The 14,102-nt window shown below is 35.9% G+C and overlaps 1 protein-coding gene across 1 annotated transcript; it reads left to right on the top strand.

Moving 5' to 3' along the window:
- Positions 1-1,833: 1,833 nt before the first annotated feature.
- aqp3a (aquaporin 3a) lies at positions 1,834-7,989 on the top strand. Its single transcript, XM_038269856.1, has 6 exons — positions 1,834-2,021; positions 5,031-5,157; positions 5,335-5,472; positions 5,609-5,721; positions 5,833-6,050; positions 6,514-7,989. Exons 1-6 carry the CDS (start codon positions 1,914-1,916, stop codon positions 6,719-6,721), a joined length of 912 nt encoding a protein of 303 aa, XP_038125784.1. The 5' UTR covers positions 1,834-1,913; the 3' UTR covers positions 6,722-7,989.
- Positions 7,990-14,102: the final 6,113 nt, after the last annotated feature.

The raw sequence follows: 14,102 nt of genomic DNA, 5'->3' as shown, positions 1-14,102 counted from the left end.
GAACAACCAGCACTGTGGCAAATTATCAAAGTCCCTCTTGATAAAAAATAAATGCTAGAAAAGCTTTCTGCACTGATGAACCAGCATATAGATGCTACAATCAAAAAATGAAGAAAATGAAAAGAACATTAGTTTTTGGGGGCAGGGGGCTCAAATAGTTACAACCAAGGAATGCAGAACATATACTGTAGTATCTGAGCCCACAATATACTGAAACAGGAAACAGATGAGCTGAAGCAGAAAAGAGACCACCCCTGGTGCCTATTAATGTTGATAACAAGAAAAGGGTGCTGTAAGAAGTTTTGTGGAGGGAGCGTGCTAAACTGTTCAAAATGCGCTCATACTTTCTGCAAAGATGGATTGCTTACATTCATCTGTGATGAAAATGGGAGTAAGCCTTTTACTCTAGGTTATATTTCAGGGTTTTAAACATACAATTTTGTGCAAAGCAGAAACAAATAACATCCATCCATGTGGATTTCATGGTCTACTCTCTTCAAGTGATAAATATTTCATGTAAACCAGAGATTCTTCAGAAAATTGTTTGTATGCACTTAACATCAATTTATTTGATATGGAAATAACGGCCCACAGAACCCTCCAATATTCTTCCACAGAACTCTCATATCATTGCTGCTAATATCCTCTCTGCAGCTGGGCAAATGTAGCATATATATATATATATATATATATATATATATATATATATATATATATATATATATATATATATATATATATATATATATATATATATATATATATATATATATATATATATATATATATAATATTACTTTTATTGTCTGGTTAACAACTTTCAATACATTTTAGTGTGTTTCTAGTCCATCTTATGCAAGCAAAACTCACAATTTTTATGATTAGAAAAAAGTGCTTGGAGTTTAAAATCATGCAGTTTAATGACTCATTATGTGAGTATACCTGAGCACACCTCTGCAGTGCTTGTTACATAACACACAGAGTGGGGCTAGTTGAGAACCACTTTCGCCCTTTTCCGAATCATTGAAATTGAGGAAATAGGCTTTTGTTAAAACCAGAAACACGGGATTTGATCAAAATAATATGCACAGAGTATGATATAGCTTTTCCACTGCTACCTGGGTTAAATACTTTGCACATCTTGCTGGGGCTGACCTGTATACAGCCAGCAGGTTGACAATACTGGAAATTACAGTTAGTAAAGAATTTGGATCCTCTCCTGATATCAATCATTGGATTAGGATATCTCTTGTTTTGTCAGTGTTACAAGTAGGAATTATTTTTAATGTAAGTCTTAAGCCTAACATGATATTACAGAATCATGATACTAGCTAGTGTCGGTATTTTAGAAATGTTCATTTCATTTACATTAATCACATCACACTTTTCTTCCCACCATAAATGAATGAAACTACAGGGAAAATAGAAACTCAGCAGTTTTGGAAGGCTGTGTTCAGCTGGGTATCAGCGCAGGTTTTGTACTTTGCATTAATTTAGAGAAGAGGTTTAGATCTGCAACAAAGCATAGCAGTTTCCTGCTTTCTCAAAGCTTGGTCTAGAAATGGGAACTTTGATATTTGTATTATTTTCACAAGAAGACAACATACATACACAAATATATTTGCCTTTTTTATACTGAGAAAAGAGTGGAAGAATACAAAGAAAAAAAAGTGCTTGTTTGTTGCATGTTAATTTGCTTTAGGGAGGGGTGGACAGGCCTGGGGAGAGAAACCAGTCTGTGAGTCACACATGACGGGAGGTGCTCCTGAAGTGGGCAGGTCCCATTCTCCAAATCCAAGCCCATCTCTACTATTTAATGAGAAGCACTGGCCCTCCACATTCAGAGCCATTTAGAAGGCCCCGTGCATCTGTGGCGTTTGGATCTTCTCACAGTCTCACCAGCCTGCAAAATCATGAGTCGACAGAAGATTTATTTGGACAAATTGGCCCGCTTCTTTCAGATCCGAAACAAGCTGCTCCGCCAGGCCCTGGCAGAGTGCCTTGGCACTCTCATCCTTGTGGTAAGTTAGTGTACATGTGCTCCAAGTGCTGCTGAAGATGTTTACTTTGTAGGATAATTTCATAATTATGAGACCGTGGTGAACCATGGTATTAACTGTGGTGTAGAAGACACCAAAAAAGAAAACAGAACATATAGATAAAAGGGTCCTAATGTACTTCTAATGGGACTCAGTGAAAATCTTAATAAGAAATAGTTTGTACATGCTTTGTGTTTTCTTTGCCAAACACAACATAGATATATATGTTGATATGGGTGACTAAATAAATAAACAGCAAAATAGCATTACATTATAACTATAAATTCTGATCAAACTTAACCTCTGTACCTGTGAGGCAGTTTTTTTTAAAATATTCTTCCCCTTCAAACTATTCATAAATATGGCAGCCCTCTTATCTAACCTCTTTAGAAGTAATAGATGATGGCAGATAAGACTTGAAAGGAGATTAATGAATGCTATTTGCACAGGTTGGGTGTAGTGAGATTAAACGCCAAAGTAAAATCTTATTCGGGGCTGCATGCCATATCAATAAAACCTTATTTACTGTAGCCGATACTGTAGTCAATCACATGTGTGTTTGCATTAGAACATTAATGCCAAAGTGTTTCATTTTTTATTTTATCTAAATAGGAAAATAATTTTTGCTCTGCTTTTCATAACTAATTTTGAGACTCATTGTCCTGTTATACCTCAATTACATTTTTCGCTTTAAAATATTCAATTCCTCTGCTTCTATAAATTAAATTACACTGAGACGTCCTAATAAGTTGGGAACCTTAAAGTTAAATATTGTCTTCGCATTACTTCGGTTCATTAAAACCTGGATTATCTTTAACAATGCTTCTGCTAGATAGCTTTTCAAATTGAAATATCTTTGACGTAAAAAGGTAGCAGTTGTCTCTGTTGTGATGTAAATAGGTGTGGCAAAGTTATTCTTCAGGTCACACATGTCCTCTGCATACCTGAAACAAAAGGTATCATTGTCACCTTTGATTGGGTTTTACTGTGGTGAAATGTTGTCTTATACCTATTCCCAACATAAATTCTTATATTTCACAAATGAAAATGTATTATTTCAATTTATTAAATAATTTTTTCACTATTTTGTTCCTGAAGCAAGCTAAAGTTTGTTTGCAAATATAAATAAATACTTAGTAACTACTAAATACTAGTAAGGACATTTTTGGGCGTGTGTAACTGCATACCTGCATTATTATGATGTAATTTCATTATTGCATCACCAAACAGGTTGACTTAGTTCAGTTCATGACAAAAAAAATCTAAAAAATGATAGTATAATGTTATACATTTAAGATATTAACATTTACTCAAATCGACACTATTGATTTTCCCAATAAGAAAATCAAACAAGTTTGATTTAATTAAAATGCAGCAGGTTAATCAAGTCCTTAAAAGTGGAAATTGTCCTTTGAAGATTGTGGCCAGCAGGTTCATTTCCCCTCAGACGATCCCCAAATCTGCGCCTCAGACTAGCTGCAGACAATATCTCTTTTTTTTTTTTTTTTTTACAAGCTCTCATACTGTGTTCAAAGCCCTGCAGTAGCAGAGTAGTATGAAAGCATAACCATATGAATCAGCTGGTTCAGTGTAATTCAAATGAACAGTAGAGAAAAACCTGTAAAGCAGACTGTGAAGCTGACTAAGGAAGCAGAGACTTTAAAGTTGAGGGTTCATCATCTGTAATCTAATCCCCCTGACATTAAAGACTCGGCACTGCTGTGCTGCAGCTACATACCTCTTTCTGCTGGCACATTTTCCAACTTTAGTTTCCTGTTCATGAGTTATGGCATCATCTGATGCCATTTTTTCCATGAAATGTATAAAGCTAAATTGAAATAGATAGATATACGATTCTTCTGTTTCATTTTATTGAGAGTTTCAATATTTTGTTTTTGTTGTAAACAATATAAAGGAAATGTTTTTGAGTCTATCCCCTCACAACACAAATTTGAACTAAATTTAACTGAGTTTCCTGCTAGCGTTTTTTTTTTTTTTTTTTTTTTTTTACACCATTCTGCTACAAAAATTGAAGCACATTCTTTGAACCAACCCGTAAACATAATCGTTTGCAGCCTTCGTGGTCACATCTTGACATCTTGAAGTTATTTTTTAAAACATAATTCATCATAACTTAAATGCAGTAGTCTTATGGTAAGAACCAAAGAGTCGTGTGATTTTGTAAGTGTAGGCGCCAGTCCCTCTCAATGTGGTTACCCCCAAATCATAACCTCAACTTCTGAGAGGTGTGGTTATGCTGAATAGCAGGCTCATCATAGGCTTCTGAAAGTCAAAGCCTAAAGATGGATCAACGTTGTGGCATAGAACAACAAAACTGTAAATTATTCTCTATATTTACCACATGAAAACAGTTGACTCCAGCATCTGCTGATTGTGATAAATACTTTTTTTCTGGCCCACCGTGAAATTGACATTTTTTGAGTTTTAAAGTTCCACATTTTTATATTTTATTTTTATTAGGCAGGTACAATTTTTCCCATTTCGTTGAATACAGTTCATAATAAAGCCTCTTTGTTGAAAGCTTTCTGAATGCAGTTCCTGATCAAATTTAGGACAGCTTAGCGACCTGTTCTCACATACAGAGCACCGTTGTCCTGTGTACCTTCATATGTACAATAGAGCTCATTTATTTCCACATCCAATAGCTTTTGTTTGACTTGGTTCTCTGATAATAATCATAGAGGAATATTTTCATTTCTCAGACCTTGATCAATGACAAAAGTGTTGTTTCTTTATTATGCCAATGAAATGACAAGACTGCTATGTGTTAGGAAATGTAAAAATAAGTTAAAATCCCAAATTAATAGGTCAGCACAATTATGATTTTTTCTAAAATAAATTTTGAAAAGATTATTGCCACAAGCAAACATGTACAACAAGATCTGACATTTTATTGCAGCAACAGTAAATTATATTTTTAGTACATTAAGTTATTTTGAAGAAATGTTAAGTTGCTTTTCTTTCTTTTAGATGTTTGGCTGTGGTTCTGTGGCCCAATTTTCACTCAGCAAAGGTACCCATGGACAGTTCCTTACTGTCAACTTTGCCTTTGGCTTTGCTGCCACTCTAGGGATCCTTGTCTGTGGCCAAGTATCAGGTAAGCCCATTCAAATGGGCCTCTATGTGACATTAATGATTTATTACTTATTTTCAAAGCTTGTTTTTGAGGATGGATCTTTGTTTATGGAAAAATAAAGTCATTATTTTCTAGTGTTATCTAATGTTGGTATTGTGGTTCACATGATATTCACATGTCGTTCTATTTCCCCTACAGGTGGCCATTTGAACCCTGCAGTGACTTTTTCACTTTGCTTGCTTGGAAGAGATAAGTGGAGAAAGTTCCCCATGTTCTTCCTCTTTCAGACAATTGGAGCCTTTTTTGCTGCCGCTGTGATTTTTGGCATGTATTATGGTAAGCAGAGACCCCGAGGGATGATCCACTATTATCCATTTATTTTCATTTATTATTTAAGAGTTTTATGTGTCAGACTGCAGAGTACATCATCTAAAAACCAAAGCAAAAGTTTAGCGTTATTCTTCTGTTTTAGATGCCTTGTGGGACACCGGATGTTTCACTGTTGATGGGGAAAATGCCACCGCTGGAATCTTTGCTACTTACCCAGGGAAACATCTCACTCTTGTGAATGGTTTCTTTGATCAGGTAATAGAAAAAAAAAAAAAACGAAAATAACAAAAAAAAGAAACATAACAGAAAACTTGATATCTGAAACATGAAACCCGTGTTTTGAGCCCACATCTTTTTTTGATACAGATTATTGGCACAGCAGCCCTCATAGTCTGCATTCTGGCAATTGTGGACCCGTACAACAACCCAATCCCACAAGGTTTGGAGGCCTTCACAGTGGGATTTGTGGTTCTGGTCATTGGATTGGCCATGGGCTTTAACTCTGGTTACGCTGTCAATCCTGCAAGAGACTTTGGACCACGTCTTTTTACTGCCATGGCTGGCTGGGGAAGTGATGTTTTCACGTAAGTGCACCAAGTTTGAGCTCATTTTTTGCCAGCATTTTTAGGTTATACATGTGGAGTGTCATGCCCTGTATATATTAGCTACCTTTACCTTAATGCCCTGCATTTCTCCTTAAATTATACACTATTCACAAGTTTTGCCTTTAGCTATGATGAGATTTATTGCCTAACAAGGTGTTTTCTTTATTTTAAAAATGGCTACATTGTTATGTCCTGTGGAATCAGAATTAAAAACCACCATTGACATAGACTACTCCCTGTTTTAAAGAGGAGTGCATGTACATCAGAAATTACAAAATGAAAAAAGTAAATAAAGTTAAATTACTCTTTTGTCTAAACAACAATGGAATGTAGGAAAAGGGTTATGCACTTCCATATTTACATGGAGAATGGTTAAAATATTTCCTTTATATGTCTTTAACTAAATATCCCTAGTGATGTTAATGTATCTTGTTTCCCACAGGTTTAGAAATGGATGGTTTCTGGTGCCACTTTGTGCGCCATTCCTTGGAGCCATTATTGGCACCATGATTTACCAGGTAATGGTTGGTTTCCACATCGAGGGAGAATTTCGGGATAGGCAGGAGGCGAAGGAACAGGAGGAGAATCTACAACTCACCGTCACAACCAACTGCAAATCTAATTCCAACGGCAAAGAGGCTAACTGCTAAAAATAGGCCAACAAAGGCATGTCTAAAGAGTGTTAGAAAGATTTTAAGTCGCTGAAATCTACCTATGTAAATATGGTATTGTTATAACACCGTTTTATAATTCCTGCCAGTTATATTTTGGAAAACCATCTTCAAAATGACTTTTCTTCACAATATTGTGTAGCTGTATTATATTGTAGATTTATTTCTATGTACAGAATAAATAGAGACACTATTTCTCAAGGAAGTGATTTTGGTCCAGAACAGACGTGTCTGTTGTACTTCCTTTTTAACAGTATTTTACTCTTATCTCCAATATTTTTTATAGTTATTGCCTTTCATGTAACATTCATTGTAAAGTTTTTTTTTAAAACAGATGTATCTTTCTATAGAAATATTATGTTTTTGTTTGTTTGTTTTTGTTCAGTTCCTGATATATGGTCAATTGAGAAATACTTTTAGCAAAATGTTATCAAAGTGTGTTTTGGGGTGAAAATTGTCCAAAAATGACAGAAAAACACAAACAGTAAAGTGTCATAAATGTGTTAGCTGTGTTAATCTGCGCAGACAGACAGCGGTTTCCCTGCTACATTCTGAGGCACACCACTTCGCCTCTTAAGCATCTATTTCAAGCTGTTGTTCAGAAAAATGCAGCCCACTGAGAAAAAAAGACATTTTTCAAAGAACCAAAGCTTTATTATGTGTGTGATACATTTTATTTCAGTAAAGAACAGTCAGGAGGAGAAAGTGTCCATTAAAAAAATGCTTATATTTCCAAATTGAAGTAATCCTTAATGCAAGGTCATGTCATATTAGTGGCCTATTATTATTTCTCATTATTTGATCTATTTTTAACAGTTAAGAGAGCAGTGGGAATAGCCCACTTTAATCCTAGGAACATTTTCTAAAACCAACCCTTAAGCCTGAACAGAAGTTATTCATTTTGCTATAATGATGTGCATCTATCTTTATATTGTATGTATCGGTGACGTTGGACTTTTATCCAAATGTTCCTGTTTTCTCTAAATTATTTTTTAAAAGTAGATATTTTTACATATTGTGTAACTGCATTCAGGCTGGAATGTCTCTGGTTTGTGTTTTGTGTCAAAGCTGAGAGGAAATGACTTGACACTAAAACAATGAAGTTCTGTTTTTATATTTTTTGCATGAAAGCAGCTTGTATTATTATCTTGCTATTAAGGCTTTTTTTTCTGTTTGACAAAATGCTTATATCAATTGTTGCCTGCTGACAGAATGCATCTGATAAAATAAATCTTTAAAAAAGAAAATCTTGGAGTATCATTCTTTGCACCACACCTGTTTTTTAAATAACATTTGGATGATACAACACTGGCGAGGCTGTATCATTTGGCTCAGGTTCCGTATTTTAAGTGGCAAATTTTCCAGGTAAATATTAAGGCTTTATCGTTTCACAAAGACCATATGCATTTGCTTCAGGCTCATGAAAGAATCAGCAAGACCGGACAAGAAAATCAACAAAAGACACATTTTCACAAAGGGTGCTGAAAGAAAAGCTGAAACTGCAGTTTCCAGTTTCATGGACATTTCCAAACACAACCTAAAAAACAAATCCTCTTAGGCATGGCAAACCAAGCCTAACATTCCACTTGTTAAAATTTATTTCCAAATCTGCCACCAAGTGACTGCTTGATCTTTGTCTGCCCTCTAAAGGTCTAACTGTATTCATAGCAAGAAAGAGACTCCATCTGTGCAAGACAAGAACAAATCTGGTCACGTTGAGTTTGTGTTCTTAACGACAGAGATGATTCACATTTGGTAAAACCTATTCCCTTGGAGCTTTTTGGCTCAGCTCTTTGTTTGGCAGAGATCACAAAATTCAGGTGATGTTAAATCCCTTTTCAGCTGGGATCAATTTTAAAACAGATAGATTTAGAACCTTTCTTCTGCACAAAAAAATACAAAGGTATATTGTATTTGCAAAATTGCATCAGTTGCACCAGTCATTCAGTTCAAAATAGGACACATTGGTTGAAAAAGTTTAACAACAAACATGCATTTCTACAGCTTTAGGGTTGAGGAGCCCATCAAAGGTTTTGAGAAGATAAGGTGGAGTTTAAGGATTAATACAAAAACAGATCCAGGACATAGGCTAACACTGCTGTATTCCTCATGATTACCCATTTCTAAGCGAGAGAAAAGGCAAAAAAAAACCCAGTTTGGGTGAAAAAAAGAAACTTGAAAAAAATAAACAAATCTTATTTGTGCTACTTGACGTTATAGGTCCCAGAATCTAGAGCCAAATAATCCAAAGCTGTCTAAAGTTCTGTTTCCATAGTCGTTGATTTACTGAATCATATTTTGTTAGTCTGTTTTACTATTCTACATTTCTACAAATGTACTGACATTCTTTCATGAACTGTACATAATAAGTTAATATAATTACCAGGGTTAAGACTTGAAATATTAATTTGTGTGTAATTACTATGCATAATAACCCTCACTGAATAATATCAAATAAGGTCATCAATAAAGGTCCCTAATAAAGGGTCTCAAATTGACAAAATCTGAGATTAAAGATTTCCTTTTGAAAATTTGTTGATTACATTAATGTGTCTTGAAGATATATATTCTAACAGTTTTTTAAGATAGAAATTTATGCTGATAAAAAAAAAAATCACCAATAAACAAACAAGCAAAAAAACAAAACAGGGATCATGACAGTTAGGACAAAGATTACATAACATAACTCCCTGCGAGACATGTGAACAAGCAATTATGTCAACTAAGGACAGCTGTTTTCTGTGGCATTTAAACACACACACAAATCCGTCTCTATATCATTTGGCTGACAGACAAAGGTAGCAATTTGCTGTTGAAGCCATGTACAAAGCCTGCTATTTTCCACAGGTGAGGGCGGAGTCCAAAACTGAGCTCTCTACTGTGTGGTGGGAGTATTTTTCCCACCCAGTGAAGCTTTCTCATGTGTTCTCCTTTCAGGTTGACCTAAGGTAATCAACTCAAAACAGGTAGTTGTCAAATAGGTACAGCGGGTGGGGGGTTGGTGCACTGTGTATGTAATGAGAACTTCCTGCAATGAGACGGTGCTAAACTAGTTCACTGAGTGATGTTGAGCACTCTCTGTCAGCGGTGATTAAACTATTGTTCAGTCTTCAGTAAAACAACTACAACCTGCAACTCCACCAGAATGTCTGTTTAAGGACCAAATGCAAACAACATTTAGCAGTTCTATGGCTGAAAACATGTGTTTCCTGTCTATGCTGCCGTGCTGAGAAGGGCTTACTGCTCCAGGCTCTGGTGGAAATATACCAGCTTTGCATGCTTTGCTCTAGCATATTTTCTCTATTAATGTCCTTTATATGTCAGCAATATCTAAAGAAGAATGTTCGGACATTTTATTCAAACAAAAACTTGAATAATTTACTATTTGGAGATTAGGAACCCAAACATAAAACATATTTTCAATGCTTTCATAATTCCATTTACGGAACCCTGATTCTTTGAATTGCAACATAAAACCAAAACTCATTCTTTGACTGATGCTTTGATTTATTTTTTACTATCTGCTTTTTATTTAGCCTCTCTTTTCTATTATAAAGCATGTCAATAAAGGGGTTTTGAGTTCTAGAATCAAAAGATCCTATCAAAACGAAGGGCTACCTGAGAGTTCCACAAATCAGGCTCTTTAGTAGCCACAAAAAAATGCAGCAAAAACTAGTTCTAGTCAATTAACTCTTTCCAAAGCTAGCACTGCAGATTTATGGAATTTTTTCATGGTGTAACATGGTGTTGGCAGCATATTTCTGTTGGGAGGTTTTAATACAGAGGTACTGATCCATTCTAGAGGAATTATGGTGTAAACTAATGCATGCATGGAGGAAAGCCAATGCTTCTTTAAGATATGAAGTGGCAGAAAAGCATGTTTTCAGCTTTAATACAAGGAAAATTACTAAAAACATAATCTTGTTTTGTATTCAACTCCAGCAAAAAAAAGTTAAATTGAATTTGTTCAAACTGTTTAAGCTACATTTACAAAGCACTAGGCTGGATCTTATGAAAGTAAATCTATTTCAATTAATTATTTAATAATAATTAATAGAATATGAGGAAAAAACCTCATCCCTGTGTAGAAAAAACCCCCTAATGAACATTGAACAGAGGAAGGGGATCTCTGTTTCTACTTAGCTAACACTTCCAATTCAGCCTTTTATCTTCCCCCTTCCCCCAGAGCAATTCACACGTTGGAACATGCAGTGGAAATATTTTGTTAAACTTGCTTGGAGAGATACAAGGTGCAACAACGTAAAAAACTAAATGTAAGGATATGTGAGTCATTGACTCCTTTAAACGTCATACCTTTTTTTTTATTAAAGCTTTAGTGTTTGAGGTCATAGGCCTGAGAATCTACACTAGTGGATCCCAGTACTCTCTATTAACCACCCTGTTACATTCTGCCAAATTTTCCACTTCCACTCCATTGACATAGATTTCTTCACATACCTATTAGCACAAGCAATCAGTTGTTTTTCTGTGAAAGTAAGCTGCTCTCTCACAGCAAAATACATAAAAAAAGTAAAATTTTTCCAACTTGGAAAATATTCTGATGATATTTTTCAGAAAAACATTACAGAAACACATCTTAAACTTGTTCCACTTTTTGCATTGTTGGCTGTAGAGCTCCATCGTTAACCATTGTAGAAAATGGGTATTATTGAAAACAAGGCAGGTTAATGTAAATAATGTAATCATGGCTACATGTGAAGGCCTTTTAAGGGATCCTTCAGATTATAATAAATATACAAATTTCAAAACATGTTTTTTTTTATTTTTTATTAGTTGATTCACATCTTGTTTGATTTTTTTTTATTATTGGCAACATTTTGCTAGTCATATTGCCAGTTTGCTTTGGCTACTTCATTTAACAATTTTTTAAAAAATTTATTTATTTATTTATTTATTCATTTTTTGACAAAATCAAAATAAAGGAGCATAGTTCTGAAGTCTAGTCCAGTGCAGCTCTATGGGATTCTTCAGCCGCTCCTTAATCTCAGGTCAGATTCAGATTCAATTCAGTTTTCAATTCAATTCAGTTTATTTCTATAGCGCCAAATTCACAACACATGTCATCTCAAGGCACTTTACAGTTCAACCAGATCATACAGTCAAATTGATACAAAGTTTTCTATCTAAGGAAAACCAGTTGATTGCATTGACTCATTGACTCAAATACAATCCCTCACACTAAGCATGCTTGTAGCGACAGTGGAGAGGAAAAACTCCCTTTTAACAGGAAGAAACCTCCAGCAGAACCAGGCTCAGTGTGAGCGGCCATCTGCCGAGGCCGACTGGGGTTCAAGGAGACAGAAGCAGAGATACAAAAAGCAGCTGTAAAAGGCGGCCCCGTCCAGGAAACACACAGTCAGGCAGACGAGCTCCAAGGCAGCTCCCATGTCAGAGGACGAAGAGAGCACATCCACTCAGTCACGGTCAGAGAAACAGGACCACACTGGAAAACAGGCCGATCTCCAACATCTATAAACAAGGGTGTTGATGGAAGCAGCACAGCTGATGTTTCTTTCCAGGATGACGTCACAGCCAAACAGGAACAGACGAGGCAAAGCTACTCTGAGGAAAAGCAGAGAGAGCAGAAGGTTAGAGATTGAACTAACAGATTCTGCAGAATAGGAGAACAGAGAGAGAATGAAGCAGAATGATGAAATGGGGGTCCCTATGTCCTGCAAAAGTCTAAGCCTATAGCAGCATAACTATAGAGATAGCTCAGGATTTCAGTTCAGTTGTTGTGAAGTTATCGTGAATACATGATACATAAGGTCCCTGGGCTGGACCATAAAAACCACAACCCTCCCCAAAAAGTTTTAAACATCAGAGCTCTTTAGGTAGGGCTGTCCAAAGTCGATATTGATGTTGTAAATTTGTCTGAGATGAGCCAATTAAAATATCGTATATACTTTATATCAGCCTGCCTCTAAAATCTTCAATATTAGAAAACTCCTAGAAACACTTTTCTTCTGAATAAAGAATTGGTCAGTTGTTCTCATAAATGACGTTGTTAGTTATTGTTCTCTTTTTGAAAAATATCCCTTGTGCAAGCCCTGTTTCTATCATTCCACACTATAAAATAAGTCATTAAAGTATGTATGATTCATGCTGATATTAAATTGGGTCAATATCAATACTCAAAGATCCAATATTGGTATCGTTAGGGCAGCGTTTCACAGCAGTCTCAGATACAGTGTCCCGCCGATATTTCCCATTTTGGATCAATAAAGTATTTTTTAATTGCACAGTGGGGCAGTGGGTACAATTCCCAGTCCACGGTCTTTCTGCATGGAGTTTGCATGTACCCTTTGTGACTCCCATGGGTTTTCTCTCAGTACGCCAGCTTCCTCCTGCATAATTGTTCCATTAATTGGCTTTCAATTGTACTTAGGTTTGAGTTAATGTGTGCATGGTTGTATGTCCCTGTTTGTCTCTGTGTTGCCATGGAACAGACTGGTGTACACCGCCTTTTGTTCATAGTTTGCTGGAGATGGCCACCGGCCCTATTGCGACCCTGATGGAATAAGCAGAAGGATGGAAAATAAGATGTATGGATTGAATTTAAGAAATTGTACGAGGAGTTGTACTTTCAGATATAAAGACTTGATGTAAAGAAAGAAAGAAACAAACAAACAAAGTTAGAGAGAAACAAAGAAATAATCATATAAAAACTAACAAACAAGATGCTGTTTCAAGAACAGAAGGACTATTAGAAAATTATCAAAGACTTAAAATGTAAAATCGGTTGTTTGATCATCACTCACTAAATGATCTATGCTTCAAATATGACCACACCCTGGTCGCACCTTAATCTATAAACACGTTTAGTTTCAGACAGATTATAACACAGTTTAACAGTCTATAAAAATATGATTAAATAGAACAGTTTGGGCCGTATTTATCAAGATCCAATTTTGCGTGCAGTAATTTGCGCTCGCAAACTGGAATTTTGCGCGAGGGGCTGAACCATGGTTTGCGGGTGATTTAACAAGAGTGATTGCGTAACTGGTGGCAGGTGCAAAACTGTTGGAGACGCCCTATTTAAATGATGGTTTTGCGCGTTTTGTGGCTTGCGGCATGGCGAGTTTGGACAGCAGAAGGCGCAAAAGGAAATTCGACCCCATGGAAATTGAGGTATTGGTGGATGAAGCCAACAAACATTTAAGTGAGCTACAGCAAAGAAGTGTGCCTGTCACACAGAGGAACGCTATATGTGAACAAATCAGTAATAAAGTAAACGCTGTCGGTGAAACCTTGCGAACAGTGGATGAAGTAAAAAGAGGATACCAGGATATTAGAAGGCGAACCAAAGAAAACTGGCATATAACGAAACATCTGCGAA

This window comes from Cyprinodon tularosa, unplaced genomic scaffold (genome assembly GCF_016077235.1).
Source record: "Cyprinodon tularosa strain WSP-4 unplaced genomic scaffold, ASM1607723v1 ctg74, whole genome shotgun sequence".
NCBI lineage: Eukaryota > Metazoa > Chordata > Actinopteri > Cyprinodontiformes > Cyprinodontidae > Cyprinodon > Cyprinodon tularosa.
Note: the sequence above shows the minus strand (reverse complement) of the source record. Positions and strands in the feature narration are given on the sequence as shown.